General features: G+C 68.0%; 1 protein-coding gene across 1 annotated transcript in view; it reads left to right on the top strand.

The window, feature by feature from the left end:
* GRM4 (glutamate metabotropic receptor 4) overlaps positions 1 to 16,600 on the top strand; it is a 118,221-nt gene that overhangs the window by 57,420 nt on the left and 44,201 nt on the right. The window contains 3 exon segments of the mRNA XM_058306583.1: positions 10,964 to 11,099; positions 13,970 to 14,124; positions 15,899 to 16,039. Of these exon segments, the coding sequence (XP_058162566.1) occupies positions 10,964 to 11,099; positions 13,970 to 14,124; positions 15,899 to 16,039 (432 nt within the window).

Genomic DNA, 16,600 nt, shown 5'->3' with positions numbered 1-16,600 from the left:
TACCAGAAACAAGTTGGCTTTTAGGAAGGGTATTATTTGGGATAGAAGCTTACAGCGACCAGGCCATAAAGCGTAAGTTACTGCGCTCACCAAAGTCTGTTGCCGCGTGTTGGAGCAGGATGGCTGTGACATCTGCCAGGGTTCAGGCTTCCTCTGAAGGCTCCGTGGTCCCAGCTTCTTCCAGTATCTGCTATAGGCTGGAATCTGTCTCGTCTCTCCTGGGGCTCGTTTCTCTCTGGGCTCAGCTGCTCTGGTCTCCCCACAAGCCAGCTGTGGGCTATCAGGCCCTCTCTTCCCAGGCCCTGCCATGTCAGTGGAGCCGTCTCTATTCCTCTGTGTTGTTCTCCTGTGTGTTTACCTCCCGGGGCTCCAGCATCAAAAACTCCAACTCTGTCCTCTGCCGTGTCATTTTCTCTGTGAGTGCTGTGCACCAAGGGTGCGGGGACATAACGTCCCACTGAGTGGCCCAATCAAAGCCCGAATCATAATTTAATCCAGTGACAGTGAAACCTCTGGATTCAGCATCATTTAATCTGCCTGGAGGGACAGGCCAGTTGCAGACATGAGCCAGCATCTATTTTGGAATCCATCAGCAGTATCAGACTGCACAGAGTGGGCCCCAGGGGTCCCGTGCTGAGGGTGGGGGGCCTGGGTGCAGGAAAGGAGAGCAGTGTGTCTTGCCGGGGGCAGGCCTGGGCCCTGGGCTGTGGCCCGGGGAGCTCTGGGTGGAGCCGGGCCCCTGGTCCTGGAGTGTGCGGACCTCGCCAGCCCTGGTGCTGGCCTCCCTGCTCCCGCCTGAGCAGCCCCCGATCCCTGAGCAGCCCCGGTCCCCGGGAGCCCCCGTGCCCCAGAGGTGTCGGCTCCAGGAGGCCGGCCCAGGCCTCTACTAACACCAGCACGTTTGGCCCTCACACCAGCCCTACTGGGTGGAGTTTCTGTAAGACCTCCGCCATTTTACAGGCTCAGAGAGGCTAAGCCGCTTGCCCCATGTCACACAGCCAGCAAGCAGTGGAGGTGGTCTTCCAACCAGCTCTTCCTGGCTGCAGCCGAGCCCCCTGCCTCCCCGGTCGTCCTCGCTCCTGGCCCAGCTGTCCTCAGGCCCTGCACCCTCAGGGCCAGGCCAGCTTGCCGTGCTGTTTTCTACCGTTTCTCTGCTTGTTTGTCCTTTGCACATGCTTTTCCTGAGTGATGTGGCAGCGAGTTTACGTCTGGGTGGAGAAGGCACAGTTGCAGCCGAGGGTGGGACTGAGAGGTGTGGGTGTGCGTGTGGCCGGGACAGGCAGGTGAGTCCCGTGGGGACAGATGCCGGCACCGCCTGTCGTCGTAGACCAGGGCTCGGCACGAGCTGGGTGCCGGGCGCTCAGCGGGAGCCTGCGCCTGTGCGCACAGGTGTCTGGGCACGCAGAGGGACGAGGGGGTGGCTCGGAGGGGGTCCCGGGGCTGTGGGCACAGGGAGGCTGCCTGAGGAGGGGGCAGGGTTTGCTCTGGCACAGATGCCCACCTGGGAGTCCTCAGAGCCTCTGCCCCCAGCTGTCCCTTCCACCCCTCAGCCGGGCGCTCAGTCACTTGCTCGTCCAGCGTGTGCGGGGTCCCAGGGGCCCTGGGAGAGGACACAGACGCCGAGCAGGTAACTGCGGCCCAGCCGGGGAAGGGCCGGGAGGGGAGAGCCGGGCCACCCGACCAGCCCGAGGGGGCACTCCTGGCTGGGGGGGCAGCCTCTGCAGAGGCCCTGGGGCCGGGGATGGGTGGACGCTAATGGGGGGGGGCAGGCTGGATGCTGCGGTCTTGGGGTGGACACGAAGCTCCAAGGATACACCAGGAGCTGGGCTTCGTCCTGTGGCAATGGGGAGCCCCTGAGGGTTGTAAGCAGGGAGCCACGTGGCAGGCGGGTCTGTGCTGTAGGAGGAGGCGCAGGTGGGACAGTGGGAAACCGGCTGGGAGTAGGTCCACTGCAGGAAAGGCTGTGGCTGTGAACGAGGCCTGAGCAGCGCCCTGCAAAGGCCGTGAGGCTTCTGGGGAGCCCCGGCCCCGGCTGGGGCAGGTGGGAGTCGGGGCAGCGGGAGTCGGGGCAGCGGGAGTCGGGGCCCGGCCCTCCCCTCTCCAGTCCCCACCCCGCTCGGGCTGGGGCAGCCTCAGGGACTCGGGGCACTGCCTCAGGGCCGGAGGGCCTCCCTGCCCCCAGACCCCTCCGGCCCCAGCCCCGCCGCCACCTCAGGGCTCCACGTAGGGGAGGCTCGGCTCCCAGCGCAAAACAAGCCGACCCCAGCGTTTGCCGCCGGCCCCGCGGGGCGGCTGCCTTTGGCCCCTTTCCTGAGAGCACGCCGGGTGCCTGGCTCTTGGGGTGGAAGGAAAGGGGCGAACAGACCAGGGAGAGAGAGAACCCCTTGTGCACGAGCGTGCATGAGTGTGCATGAGTGTGAGAGAGAGAGAGAAGCCATGAAGGCTCAGGGGTGCATTAGTCAGCTGAAGGGGCGCTAATGCAGAGTACCGGGAATCTGCTGGCTTTTATAGAGGGTGTTTCCTTGGGGTAGGAGCTTACAGTCACGGGGCCAGAAAGCGTGAGTGACTTCCCTCCGCAAAGCCTGTTGGGAGCAGGCTGCTGCCGCCCTGCCAGGCCCGGGCCTCCTTTCCAGGCTCGGGGCCGCGGCTTCCCCTGGTCTCGCCGCAGGCTGGGACTAGTCTCGTCTCTTCCCGGGGCTTGACTCTCTCTGGGCTCAGCTCTGCTCTCCCCAAAAGGTCAGCTTGGACCCTCAGGCTCGTTCTCTTCCCGGGACCCCTGCCCTGTCTGTGGAGCCTTTTCTCCTTCCTCACGTAGCTGCTGCTCTGTGTGTTTACTTCCTGGGCTGCAGCGTCAAAACTCCAACTCTGTCCTCTGCCGTGTCGTTTCCTCTGAGTCCCTGCCCACCAAGGGGACGGGGACTCATTGTCCTACTGATGTGGCCAAATCAAAAGCCCCAATTTTAATTTAATCAAGTAAAAGTGAAGCCTCTGAATCTAATACAATATAATACCCAGAGGAACGGAGCAATCTGCAAGCACAATCCAATATCTCTCTTGGAACTCATAATATAACACCAGACTGCTACAGGGGCGGCTCCCAGCCTCCTCCTGCAGCCCCGCCTCCCCCCTCTGCTGGGATCTGCCCCCCTGCTGGGGGTGGTCTAACTACCCCTTTCTCTCTCCTCCTTGGAATTCGCTACCTTCACATTTTGCTGTGAAGTCGGTTTTTCAGCTTGATTTCCTAGGGTTTGCTTTTCCCTTGTTTTTGTACCTTTTTAAGTTTAAAAGGGGCAAAAAGGGAAAAGAGAAAAGGAGGAGAGGAACCCGCAGCTGCCGCCATGTGGACAGGCCTCGGCGCCCCCCCGGCCCTCTGGAGGAGGCGCTTTCCCTTCCCCAGGCGGAGCCTGGGTGGGGGGTTGGGGGGGCGGCCAGCAAGGGTGGGGCACAGCCTGGGGGGGGGCGCAGCTGGGGGGGGTGCAGCCTGGGGGCGGCAAGCGGGGCGGATGCCGCCGCGGGTGCCGTGGAGGCGGTGCCTGTCCCGCTCGCGCTCTGCCCGCCGACCGCTGGCATCTTCCCGGGCAGCCCCTCCCTGCCGCGGGGGTCCCCCGGTGGCGCAGGCGGGGCTCCCGGCCGGGGAGCGGGTGAGGGGGCGCGAGAGGAGTTCGGAGAAGCAGCGGTGGACGGGGGGGTGGGAGCCCAGCCCCGGGGTGCGGCTGAGGACCGGGGGAGCCCAGGGGCGTGCGCAAAAGCAGACTCTTCCTGGGGGAGCGTGCTGGGGCGGGCAACAGCCACAGGCGGGGCCCCGGCAGGTGGTGGGGAGTGGGGAGACCCCCAGAGGGGGCAGAGGGGTCTTGGGGTGTCCTGCCCAGCCCGGGCAGCGGGGCCGAGGCAGCTGAACCCCGGCTCGCTAGTCCCGCTCGGCGTCGAGCCGGGGCGGGGAACTGGGGTGACTGGCTCCCCCCACTGTCCCTTAGCACTTGCGGGTGTCCCTGTCTCGGCCCCTCCGAGCAGCCCCCCTGGATTGCCCGTGCTGATGGGGGTGGGGGTGGCCTGGACACGCCCGGGCGGGGCCGGACCGAGGAACCATTCCACTCCCGCGTGACCCCTTGGCGCGTGTCCCGTCCCCCGGCCTGAGGCCAGGCGGCAGCTCTGCGGGGAGGGCCCGCCCTGGCCCTGCCGCACCCCGCGCCCCCGGGCGGGTGACGCCCCGGTGGCCGCGCCCAGGGTGAAGCTGGGTGGCGAGGCGGGCGGCCCCAGGCCCTCCTCGGCGCCTCCCTGCTCGTTTCCAGGAAGGCGCTTTACGCCCCCTGCCCGCAGCCCGCCGTCTTCCCCCGCCAGGCCCGCGACGGAGGCTCAGCCAGGCCCCGGGGATCCGTGAAGGAAGAGGGCGGCGGCGGCGGGGCAGCGTGAGGGGAGGGCGCCTCCGCCCGCCTGCGGACGTGCCTGTCGGCTCCCGTCAACGCAGGGCCGCGCAGCGCCCTTCCTCTGCCCCCCGTGCGCGCCCCCGCAGGAGCGCGGCACCTCGCGCTGCCCCCGGGGCTGCCCGCCCTCCCGTCCATCTCGCTCCCCTACTGGACCATGAGCGCCCGAGGAAGCTGGGCTCCCCATCAGCTGTTAGGGATCAGCCGTGCCCGGAACCCAGCGCTTTTCACGTCAACGAATGAATGAATGAATGCACAACTCGCCCTGCCCTTGGGGAGTGCAGATGGACACCGACACAGACACGGCAGCTGGACCCAGAGGACGCCGGGAGAGGTCACCAGGCCGCAGAGGGAGAGGGCCCAGGACCACCGAGCACGGGGGAGGCCGCGGTCAGGCCTGGCTGGCGGAGCGTCCACCTCGTGCTGGGGCCAGGGCCCTGCCTCGAGCCCGGGGAGGCTGGAGGGTTCCGGCTGCGCCAGGGCAGGGACGTCCCCGGGGCGGGGGGACCGCAGGAGCCACGGGGCTGGGCGGAGGGGGCAGCCCCGGGCCCAGCCTCGCCCCCGCTGCCCTGGGCTCCTGGCGGTTTCACGGGCGAGCAGAGGAAGGCCCGCGGGCACGAGGACTGGCGCACCCGCGCCAGCACCCGCGCCGGCACCCGCGTCGGAAAGGTTTTTTTTTCTGAGCTGGGTCCCGGGATCCAGATTCACCACGCATTGCCATTTTGCCATATTTGTTTCCGGCTGTCTTTTTCTTAACTTTTTGTTTAGTAACATATATACAACTTGACATTTACTATTTTAAACCACTTTCAAGCGTATACTTTGGTAGTCTTAATTGCATTTACGGTAGCGTGCTGCCGTCACCAAGAGCCATCGCCCCAACTTTTTCTTTACCTCAAACAGAAATCACACCCACTCAGCAGTAACCCCCCCTGCCCCCTGCCCACCACCCTGGTAACAGCCTACTGTCTGTCTCTATGAAACTGGCTTCTTCTGGGTATTTCATAGATGCAAGATCATGCAATATTTGTTTTTTTGTATCTGACTTATTTCATGCAACACAATTATCTCCCAGTTTCATCCGTGTTGTAACAGGCATTAGAACGTCATTCCTTTCTACAGCTGCATAATATTCCATCGTCCACATGCCACATTTTGTCGCTCCGTTCTTCTGTTGGTGGACACGGGTTGCTTCCATCCTTCGGCTTTGGCGAGTAGCTCTGCTGTAAACCTGGGTGTAAGCACTAAAGCCCTGGGTTGAGTACCAGCTCCCCGTGGAGTCCTCCCCGATCCTCTTCCTCAGCTCCCCTCCCCCAGGGCAGCTGCAGTTCTGAAGGTGGCGGCTTCCCTTCCTGTCCTTGTTTAGTCATTCAACAAACATTCATTGCTCATTCCTCTAGGCGCTGGGAGCTCACCGTGAACCCGACAGACAAAATCTCATGAGCCTTTACGCGTATCGATGTGTCTCTGTGTGCACGTGGCCTTTATATTCCACGTAAATGGAATAGATGGGGCTGCAGCTTGTTTTTTTTTTTTAGTCAACTTTACGTTTTCCGGGTTTCGTCCTGTTGAGACCCGAGGGCTGTTTGATTGATCCTAACCACGTGGCATTCCATCGTTGGAACCCGCGCAGCCCGGCCACCCTTCTGACGTAAACCATCCGGGTCTCTCCCCTGCCTCGCCCCCCGGGGGGGCCGGTGGAGGGGCAGCGCCGGCCTGCGGGCGTCGGCGTGCTCAGCTGTGCCGGCCGTGGCCCCGCTGCTCTGCCAAGCTGCAGTCGGCCCCTCCTGGGGGGATCGTACCTCTTCCTCGTAGCAGGGGCCGCTGGGGGCTGGGCCAGGGCCTGGTCAGTTTTGATGGGCGGGACTGGCCCAGGGGGAAGGGGCAGGCTGAGGCTGCGTGGGCTCGGGGGGCGCTCCGGCCGGGGCTGGGCTGAGGCTGGGGTGGGAGCCGGGAGGCGGCAGAGGGCCGCGGCTGCGGGCCTGGGCCGGGCGGGCTTGCGGGCAGCTCTGCCCGCTTCTGCGCCCGCGGTGACGAGGCAGGCGGGCAGCGCCGCGGGGGGCCGGCGGGACTCCTCGTGGTGCGGCTGCGGGAGCTCAGCCGCGTGGACCCCGCCCCAGCCGCCCTGGGCAAGGCGGGGCCCCTCGCTGGCCTGGGCCGCCTTGCGCTCCGCCAGGTCTCCGGGGCGCCTCCGGCGCCGGTGCGCGCGGGCGTTCCTGGCGGGTGCCCCTGGCCCGCTAGCCTGGCCGGGGTGGCTGAGCGTCGGCGGCACGTGGCGGCTGGCTGCCCGTCGGCGCTGTGCAGGGCTGCGGCGTGGCAGGAAGGGCTGGGGGGGGGGGCCCGGGGCACCCGGCTCCTCCGTGCCCTTCCCTTTGGACCCGCTGCCCTCTCCGGGGCGGGGCGGGGCTGGCTCCCGGGGTCCGCGCGGGCTCTTGTCTCCTGACGCTCGTGTCAGGGGGACTCGTGGCTTACCCTTTTGTTCCACGAGGGAGAGGCCGTGGGGCGGGAGGGCGCGGGGAGGGAGAGAGGTTTGAAGAGGGCACCCGGAGCGGGCAGGGCTGGGGGGGGACGGGGCCGCGGCGAGGGGCTGGGGCGCGGGGTGTGTGGGCGTGTGTGACGGTGAACGCGGCCAATGCTGGTGTGTGGCCAGTGCACGCATGATGAGTGTGCCTATGCACGTGTGTCAGCCCCCTGAGCAACGCAGCCTGCAGGAGGGCTCCAGTCTGCAGCCCTTGGGTCCCAGGTGCGTGCTGCGGCTACACGGGTTTCCCTTTGAAGGAGATGATGAGGAAGGGGCACTGCCCAGGGCTGGCGACGGGCTGCAGCACGGGAGGGTCAAGAGCCTGAGGGGGCTCTGGGCACCGACCCGGATTGCACCTGCTTCGCGGCTCTGTGACCTCAGCCAGGCTCTCTCGCCGCCTCCAGGCCTCGGTTCCCTCACCTGTAAGCTGGGGATGTTGGCCTCTGTCCCCAGGCGTGGGAGGGTTAAATCGAGGCCGGGCCCGGCATAATGCTACGCATACAGTAAGTGCTCAGTAAGTGCTGGTCTCCCTTGGGCCTCTCCAGTCAGTCCTCTCTGGCTGCCGCCAGAGGCCAGGAGGGCAGTTGAGGCAGGGGCTGCCCCACTGCCGGGAGCCTGCGTCGTCCCAGGAGAGCCCCTGGCGAGCGGGCCTCCTGTCCCCCGCCCCGGGGACCCCGGGCAGCCAGGCCGACGACGTGGTTTCCCATCCCGCAGCACCAGGGGTGCCCCCCGGGCAGACGCCGCGCCCGAGGCGTGCCGTGCTCCCGGACCCCACGCCTTCCCTCCATGCCGTGCCTCCGCCGGCCGGCTGGAAGGGAGCTGGGGGAGCCAGGTGGCCTGTGCTCAGGCCCCAGCCTGGCCACGGAGGCCTCTTCGCCTCTCTGTGCCTCAGTGTCCTCGTCTGTAAATTGGAGATGTGGTGATGACCCCAACCGCAGGTGAATCCATGGAAATTCACAGATGACGCTCCAGCGTGGGTCAGAGCCTCCAGAAACGTTCACCAGGACCACTGAGCACTGCATCACTCCCCCAAACCCCTTCCCGTCCCCCTTGCTTTTTCCTTTTAATATATGTTTGATCTATTCCTCCCCACCCCGTCCCAGTGTTTGGGCTCGCTGTCTCTCTTGGTGTCCGTTTGCTGTGTGCTCTCTGTGTCTGCTCGTCTTCTCTTTAAGAGGCACCGGGAACTAAAGCTGGGACTTCCCATGTGGGAGGGAGTCACCTAATTTCTTGAGCCACTTCCGCTCCTTGCTTGCTGTGTCTTTCATTGTGTTTCCTCTTTGCATCTCCTTGTTGCGTCAGCTTGCTGTGCCAGCCCGTTGGTTCAGCCTGCTGTCTGGCTTGTCTTTTCAAGGAGGTACCAGGAAATAAACCCAGAACCTCCCGTGTGGTAGGCAGGTGCCCACCTGCTCGAGCCACTTGTGCACCCCCTTTCTTGTGGGTGTGAGAATGCCCTCCTCAGACCATGCTTGCCTCTCCAGTACCTTGTGATGGCCACACACTTGCTGACCGAGCCCTGGTCCCCTACTTCTTTTTTTTTCTTGTAGGTACTGGGGCCAGAGATTGAACCCAGGACCTCCCAATGTGGGAAGCCGGTGCTCAACCCCCAAGCCACATCTGCTCCCCCCCTAATTCTTTTACTTGCAAAATGAAGCATACATCGCAGCCCCTGGGGCGCCAGGCAGGCCCGTGCTCTTAACAGCTTCTCCCCGTTTGGACGCAGTTAACTCCCTTCCTCTGCCCCCCTCCCCTCGCCTGCCCCCCGGCCCTGGCTCCCCCACTCCCTGCTGGAGCCAGGTGGCCCGTCCTCACCCTCCCCGCCCGGCCTCCTCCCCGTCCATCTGTCTCCCAGATGGGGGAGAAGCGCCGCAGTTGGCCCACTTCCTTGCTGGAGCGGGGCCATGTGGAGAGGCTCGGCCGGGCGCCCGGTGCCTGCCCAGCGCGTCAGTGCCCGGCCGGGCCGCGGGCAGCAGGGGGCCCGGCTCCCTCGGTGACCGGGACCCTTGCTGCTTCTCGCCCCTCTGCCCTTGGGGGCTTGGTCTGCTTGGGAGAGGTGGGCGGTGGGTTCCGAGGTCCCCTTCCCGGGCAGGGGCGCGTGTGCGCGGGGAGTGACATGCGCGTGCTCTGTCCCCCGCCCGCTCCGCCGCCCGGCCCCCGAGGCTCGGCTCGCGGCCCTGGCTGCAGCGCCCGGCCTCCGCAGAGCTGCGCTCCTGGCCACGGGAGGGAGTGCTGGCCCCTGCCTCGTGGGCTGCGGGTGGGCCGTCTCCCCCGCCCTGCCCCTCCAAGCCCCCCGCGCGGGGGCCCGCTGTGCGGGGGCCGGGAAGGCGGTTGGCTTGCGGGCTGGGCCGGGCCCTCGGGGGATCCGGCCGGGGGGGCTGGGCTGAGGCCCTGAGTGGGATGCAGAGGAGGGGTCAGGGGCAGGGTGGGCTCCGGTGAGAGCCATGCCGCCTGCTTCTCCTTAGACAGAGCTCGGACTCCGCCACCGGGGACCCTGCGGGTCTCGTTCTCTGGGGCCCCCAGGGGGGCAAGGAGCCACGTGGCTCGGGGCAGGCTGCTTCTCCCCACCTGGGTGGGCGACAGAAACAGCGAGCAGGAAATGCATTTGTACCAGAAGATCAGGTGGGATTTAAATACATGAACAAGGGAGCTGATGTGGCCTGAGTGGTTGAGCGCCTGCCTCCCATGCGGGAGGTCCCAGATTCGGATCCCGGTGCTTCCTGCAAAAGCAAAAACAACCAACAGACAGAACAGATGAGAAAACTAACGCAGGGGAGCCCATGTGGCTCCGTGGTTGAGCACTTGCTTCCGATACATGAGGTCCCAGGTTCAATCGCTGTCACTGGTACCTCAAAAAAAAATAGTTTAACTGCACGAATGACACCCGTTCCGTGTGTGGCTGTGAGCAGGCGGGTGAAGGGCGCTGCGGAGCCTCCGCTGCTCCCCCGGCCACCGGGCCTCATCCCCCCCGCTGCACCGCGTGTCCTCGCACATGGGCGGTCCCGCCGCGGAGCGGGCGGGGGCTCCCGAGCCCGGGGCAGGCAGGCCTGGCCGCCGCCCTGCCCTGACCTGGGCACTAGGCGGGGCTGAGACTGCCCAGGGAGGAGGCGCAGGGCCCCAGGGACCCCCGAGCCCGCCGGCCCCGCCCGAGGCGCCCCTCCCCGGGTTGGGCTTCCCGCTGGAATCCCACCACGAACGCGCGGTGGGGGAGCTGAGCGCGGCGCACGGCGCCACCCCGGCAGTCCACGCACGGCCCACGCGCGCCGGGGGGGCGGCCCGCACGTTATCCCGCCAGCAGCCTACGCCCGGGCCCGCGCGTTACCCAGCGGCGTTGCAGAGCCGCTGCCCAAGAGCTGCGGGCAGCACTCAGCAGCCGAGGGGCCTTGGGGACGGGGTCCTGGGGGGGTTGTGTGTGTGGATGAGGACGGGGCACCCCTGCCCAGGGTGGCCGATCTGCTGCTCTGATGACCCGGGGTGGCCAGTTTTCTCTCTAAATTCTCAAATTTAGTCCTCCCAAAGAAAACCTTATGCGGCGGTTACAATAAAAATAACCAACGTTCACTGAGCCCTTACCCCGTGCCAGGCGTTGCTGTATTTCATCACTTAGTCTTTGTCACGGCCTTATGAAGGAGGTAGTACTACTGTCTGCTACTGATGTATTTGTGGCACAGAGAGGTTTGGTGACTGGCCTGAGGCCACACAGCAGTAAGTGGCAGAGCTGAGCCGTGAACCCAGGAAGCCATGGCTCCCAAGCACTGTGCTGTACTGCCTCTCTCTGGCAGCCTACTTTATGTATGGGGAAACTGAGGCACGAGAACCTGAGTGACATGGGCAGGGTCACCCAGCCGGTGAGGGCTGGCGCCGAGAGCTGCCCTGTCTGTCCTGAAGGCACAGCCCGGGTGTGGCGTTGGGGAGCCGGGGCCTGGGACTCGTCTGGGAGCGCTCGGGCGGCCGTCAGCCCTGGTGCCTGGGCAGGGCAGACCCGGGCGGGCCGCGGCCGCCGCTCACCGCGCCCGTCCCGCAGGGGGCGTGTGCATCGCCCAGTCGGTGAAGATCCCGCGGGAGCCGAAGGCGGCGGAGTTCGACAAGGTCATCGGCCGCCTCCTGGAGACGTCCAACGCCCGGGCCGTCGTCATCTTCGCCAACGAGGATGACATCAGGTGAGCGTGGCGGCTGCGGGGCGGTGGGCTGGGCCGTGTCCCGCTGGGGATCCCAGACACGGGTGGTGCCACCCCGGGGTCCAGGGGGCTGGGCCAGCCAGGGAGGCTGGGAGCCAGGAGCCCCCTCGGGCTGGCCCACGGGCTGCGACGAATGGGGCACCCCCTTCTTTCCCTCCCTGTTTCCTGTGCCCTAGGAGTGCTAAGCAGGGGGCTTCAGTAGAGGGGCCAAGGACAGACCATTGGTTTCAAAGCCTCTTCTCCCTCCTGCAAGCTGTGCGACCTCAGACAAGTGCCCTAACCTCTCTGGGCCTCTTTTCTGCTGGGAAAATAAAAGCTAACGACGCCTGCCTGCTCATTGTGAGAACTGAATGCAGGAAGGTGCACAAAGGGTTTGGAGCAGGGTCTGGCGTGGCCGAGACCCCTGCACCTGCGGGTCACCTCCCAGGCCCTCCCTGCTCTCTTGGGAGAGCCCAGGGCGGAGGGAAGAGGCCCGGGCTGCAGGGCGTCCTGGCTTGGGCACACGTCCCCCCTGGGCTCAGCCCCCACCCCTGCAGGAGGGGAGCGGGTGCTCTCCAGGCCCCAGGACCGCGCAGCGCGGGCCCCTGGCCCCCCACCGGCTCGCTCAGGGTCACAGAGCGTGTGACAGCTGCCCCGAGCTCCCCTCCTCAGCCCCTTCCCTCTGCGCTTGCGACTGCCTCCCCGAGACCAGCGGTCAAGGCCGAGATGGGTCAGGGCCTAGAGACTGCCCAGACGCGCGGGGGCACCGCCCTGTCCTCGGGGAGCCCCGGCCTGAGGGAGGGGCACGGCCCTGCTTAGCGCCTGGTGGAGGAGGCACGGCCTTGGCGGCAGGTGCGGCCTTCCCGGGCCTCCTCTCAGGTGTGTCCTCCGCCGGCAGAGCCCGTGGCACCTTAGGGCCGAGGCCGCCGCCCCTGCCCCCCGCGCTCCCCTGCTGCCCCCCCCACGCTGCCCCCTGCGGCTCCCCAGCGCCCAGCCCGGGGCTTCTGGAGGCAGGCCAGCCTCTCCCTGCCTGGGGACATCAGCCCCAGCACCCCGACTTCTGCCCCAAAGCCTGGCCCCCCTTAATTATCCCACCCACCAGTGCGCCCGCCCCAGGCCTCTGCTCTGGGAGCAGTGTCAGCTGGGATGGACCCCCCCGAGCTGTTTTTCATCAGGGGCTCCTCGACAAGGCCTCAGCCTCGACTGTGCCCACGATCCCCCCCCGGCTCCCCCGGCTGCCAGCCGGGCCGCGTGGGCACGCTCAGGCTCTGCACGGCCCCCCCATTGCTACGCCGCCCGGAGGGCAGGAGCGGGGGGAGCGGGGAGCGGGGCTGCCACGGTCCAGGCGAGAGATGGGGCGATTGCTATGGCGAAGGGGGGCCATTTAAAAGGTAGCGGCCCGCTCTCGGGCATTGGGCGTGAGGAGAGAGCCTTGAGGCCTCCGGCTTCTGGCTCGGGCCCTAGCCTGCAGTGAGGAAGGTGGAGAGGAGCAGGGAAAGGAGTGCCCAGCTTGGGGCTGGACTGGCGGGTGGACGTGGTTTTCCACCATGGGGCCGGGGGTCCCCAGAGCGAGGCCCGCCTCCTCCTCTGGTTTCTCTCTGGCCCTGTAACTCTCCAAACTCAGGGCATGCTGCCCACTGACCCGGGCGGAGGAGGTGGCAGAAAACGTTTGGAGCTGGAGGGTCAGGAGACCTGCCGCCTGCTAGGTCTCTTATTTGCTGTGTGACCTGGGACTAGCCACTGTCCCTCTCTGAGCCATTAGTTTTTACAACTGTCCGGTGGGGTCGACAACACTCTGTCATGCCCCTTCAGGAAAAACAAAACAGTCATAGGCTCCAAGGGAAGAGGGCTTGAGAGGCCAGAAGCGAGTGCCGGGAGGGGGCGGTGGCGGCGGGTCATCCTTGAAGGGACATCGATCGCCTCCCGAGGGGCTGCGGGAAGCATGGTGGGGGCGGGAGTTGGTTCTGGAAATCCACGCCCCTTTTCAGAAGCAAACAGAGGTGAAAATAAAGCCCGGTGCCCGGGGGGTGGCGGGCGTGCGGGGGCAGCGCCCAGAGCAGCCCCCCGACTGGCGGTCGCCTGAAGGAGGCTGCACAGGGGAGGGGTCCGAGGGGCCGGGGAGCGGGGGCTGGGGCGGCACAGGCTGGCTCGGGCCGCCCGGGGCGGTGCAGGTTGCCCCCTCTGCCCTCAGCTGCCCCCACGGAGGGAGCAGGCGGGGCTGTGCCTTTCCCCGTTCTCCCCAGGGAGGCGTCTGCTGGGGGAGCTGGTTTGCGCGTTTGGTAAGCACCGCTGAGCGCCTCCCGTGGGCTCGGCGCGTGCTGGGCTCTGGGTGCCTCACTGGACGCAGGCCTGGGGGCTGAGGGACCCCTCGCCTTCCTACCCGTCCCCAAGGAGGTGGGGAGCAGCTCCTTGCAGGACCCGGGCGCGGCGCCGAAGGGGCGGGATGGAGAGGGCACTGCAGGGGTGCAGTGTGAGCGGAGGGGCGCGTGTGCACGTGTGGGTGTGGGGGTAAGTGTGAGAGCTGAGGCGGCGGGCCCGGCCAGGACAGCGGGAGCGAGGGGACGGGGTGGGGCAGGCACTGCCCTGGGCCTGACTCAGACAGGGACAGGCCTGGCCGGCGAGGCGGGGGTCCTGGGGAGCACATCGGGGCCGTGGGCCTGGGCCGGACACAGGCCTGGGCTGGGGCCCAGAGGGAGGGGAGACCCCGGGCCAGGGGTGGGAAGGGCGGCCGGGGCAGTGCTGTGCCCCCGGGCATGTGGGGGGGGGGGGTGGGCTAGTGGGTGGGGCGGGCGTGATCTGGGGGACGGGCGGGGCAGGCGCCTGGCTGCCAGCGCCCGAGGGTGAGGACGGCCCGGTGGCGCGTGTCCCCGCAGGCGCGTGCTGGAGGCGGCGCGGAGAGCCAACCAGACGGGCCACTTCTTCTGGATGGGCTCGGACAGCTGGGGCTCCAAGAGCGCGCCCGTGCTGCGCCTGGAGGAGGAGGCCGACGGCGCCGTCACCGTGCTCCCCAAGAGGACGTCCGTGCGAGGTAGGGCCCCCCGCCGCAGCGCCAGCGCCTCGGACGGCGCTGCCCCCTTCTCCTCGGCCCGCCGCCCCTGTGCCCGAGGTTCCGGGCTGGGGGCGCACTCACCCCGAGTCCAGCTCAGGACCCCGGTGCGCTCTCAGCTGTGTTGGCCGCGGAAGACGCGGGCACCGTGCACCACGGGGTCTCCTTCACGCCCGGGGGCCCACCCGGCACAGAAGCCGGGGCCTCGCTGTCGGGGGCAGCGGAAGGGGGCTGCCGGCGGCCCCAAGCAGAGGATGCTCTGGGCCGGGCCGGGCTGGGCCTGCCCTGCCCCCCCACCCCGCCCCCGTACACCCCCCCGTGTGTCCCCTGCGCCCCCCCACCCCACCCCGCGTGCCTTCCGGGGCCTGCCCTGCCCCGGGTGTCCTCCTGCCCTGCGCGCCCCCCCCCCGTGCCCCCCGTCCCGCGCTCCCCCCCCCCGCATGCCCTCAGGGCGGCTGGGCAGCGCAGACTGCTCTGGGAGGCGCGGCGTGGAGTCCCGTGAGTGCCCCGCTCTGGCAGGGCCTGGCGCCTTCCGGGGTCTCCCGGGCCTCCCCCCACCCTCCCTCCAGCCGTGGAATCGGGTGTGGATGGAGCGGCGAGGGACCCCGGGTATCTGCCCGAGAGGGGGCAGGGCTTGCTCAAGGTCACGGGGGGGGGGGGGGGGGGTGGCTTGCTCAAGGTCCCCCGGGGTTCCTCTCTCCACCCCGAGGGAGGGAGCGTGGACCTGGGCGTTCCCACGCATCCCGCTCAGCCCCAGCTCTGAGCAGCACAGAGCAGCACAGCTACGGCTCGGTAGTCCCTGCGTGCCGCGCCCTCCCCGACATCTGAGTGCTCCCGGCAGCCCCCAGGGACGCCCGGATCTGCGCGTTGGGAAGATGAACACCCAGGCTCCGAGAGCTGACGCGGCCCCGGGCGCGGGGAGCGGGGAGCTGGGCTGCGCCGGCCGCCCCGCCAGCCTCTGTCTCGGGGCACTGGAGGAGGCTTCGGGGCAGCACTTCTGACCTGGGGGTGGTTCGGCTCCCCCCGCCTCCAGGGGACACGCGGCGAAGTCTGGAGGCGTTTTTGGTTGTCGCCACTGGGGAATCGAGCTACCCTAGGGGTAGAGGCCGGGGGTCTGCTAACATCTCGCTATGCCCAGAGAGCCCCCCCAAAGCGTCCCTAACGCCGAGGCGGGGACTCTGCTCTTGGCCCCTCCCCCCCGAGCTGGCGTCCTGCTGCTGCTGGGTGATCTCCACTTGGGCCCTTCCCCGGACAGGAAGCTCACCACCCCACGGGGCCCATTGAGCTCTCGGGCCCTCTGTGTGGATGGCGGCACAGGGGGTATTAAGAGGATGAGGGGTGTCGCCCACCTGCCAGCCCGCCTGCCCTCGGTCGGTTTTCTGGGCTGAGCCAAGTCCCTGAGTCCTGCGTTGGGCCAGGGACGGGAAAGTTCTGGACTTAAAGAGAGAGCGAGGTCTTGGCACTGCTGTGTGACATGGGCAATGCCCTGCCCTCTCTGGGCTGGCCTCCTCCTCGGAGCTGGCGCTCCCAGGGCTGGGCCGCCCCCGCCAGCTGCTCGCCCAGCGGCACTGCTCTCAGGAGGCGGGGGTCCCGTCCTGCCGGCTGGAGGGCCCTGGACCCCTCCCCACGGGGGGGCTCCCCGGGAAGGAGCAGCCCTGCGAGAACACACGCTCGCCCGGCGCGCCTCCTCACGCCCCCCACGCCCCGCGGCCTCCCCGCCCCGGGGGGCAGCGCCTGACGCGCCCTCCCCGCGCAGGCTTCGACCGCTACTTCTCCAGCCGCACCCTGGACAACAACCGGCGCAACATCTGGTTCGCCGAGTTCTGGGAGGACAACTTCCACTGCAAGCTCAGCCGCCACGCGCTCAAGAGGGGCAGCCAGGCCAAGAAGTGCACCAGTGAGCACGGGGGCCGGGGGGGGGGGGGGAGTGCACCAGTGAGCACGGGGGCCGGGGGGGGGAGTGCACCAGTGAGCACGGGGGCCGGGGGGGGGGAGTGCACCAGTGAGCACGGGGGCCGGGGGCCGGGGGGGGGAGTGCACCAGTGAGCACGGGGGCCGGGGGCCGGGGGGGGGAGTGCACCAGTGAGCATGGGGGCCGGGGAGGAGTGCACCAGTGAGCACGGGGGCCGGGGGCCGGGGGCCGGGGGGGGAGTGCACCAGTGAGCACGGGGGCCGGGGGCCGGGGGGGGGAGTGCACCAGTGAGCACAGGGGCCGGGGGGGGGAGTGCACCAGTGAGCACGGGGGGCCGGGGGGCCGGGGGGGCCAGGGGGAGAAGCGGGGGGGTGGAGGGGGGGCGCTGAGGGCTGGGACTCGAGGCACCCGGGGCGGCGGGGGCGAGGGGCACGCGGGCTGCGGGGGCAGGACCCGAGAGCCCCAGGGCGTGGGGTGCGGGGGGGATGGGAGTCTGCTGTGGTTCCTCCCGGGCAGACCCTCAGCCACACTGCGGGGTGGGGGGCG

This window comes from Dasypus novemcinctus, chromosome 11 (assembly GCF_030445035.2).
Source record: "Dasypus novemcinctus isolate mDasNov1 chromosome 11, mDasNov1.1.hap2, whole genome shotgun sequence".
Classification (NCBI taxonomy): Eukaryota; Metazoa; Chordata; class Mammalia; order Cingulata; family Dasypodidae; genus Dasypus; species Dasypus novemcinctus.
The sequence above is the reverse complement of the archived record's forward strand: the minus strand, read 5'-3'. Positions and strand labels throughout refer to the sequence as shown.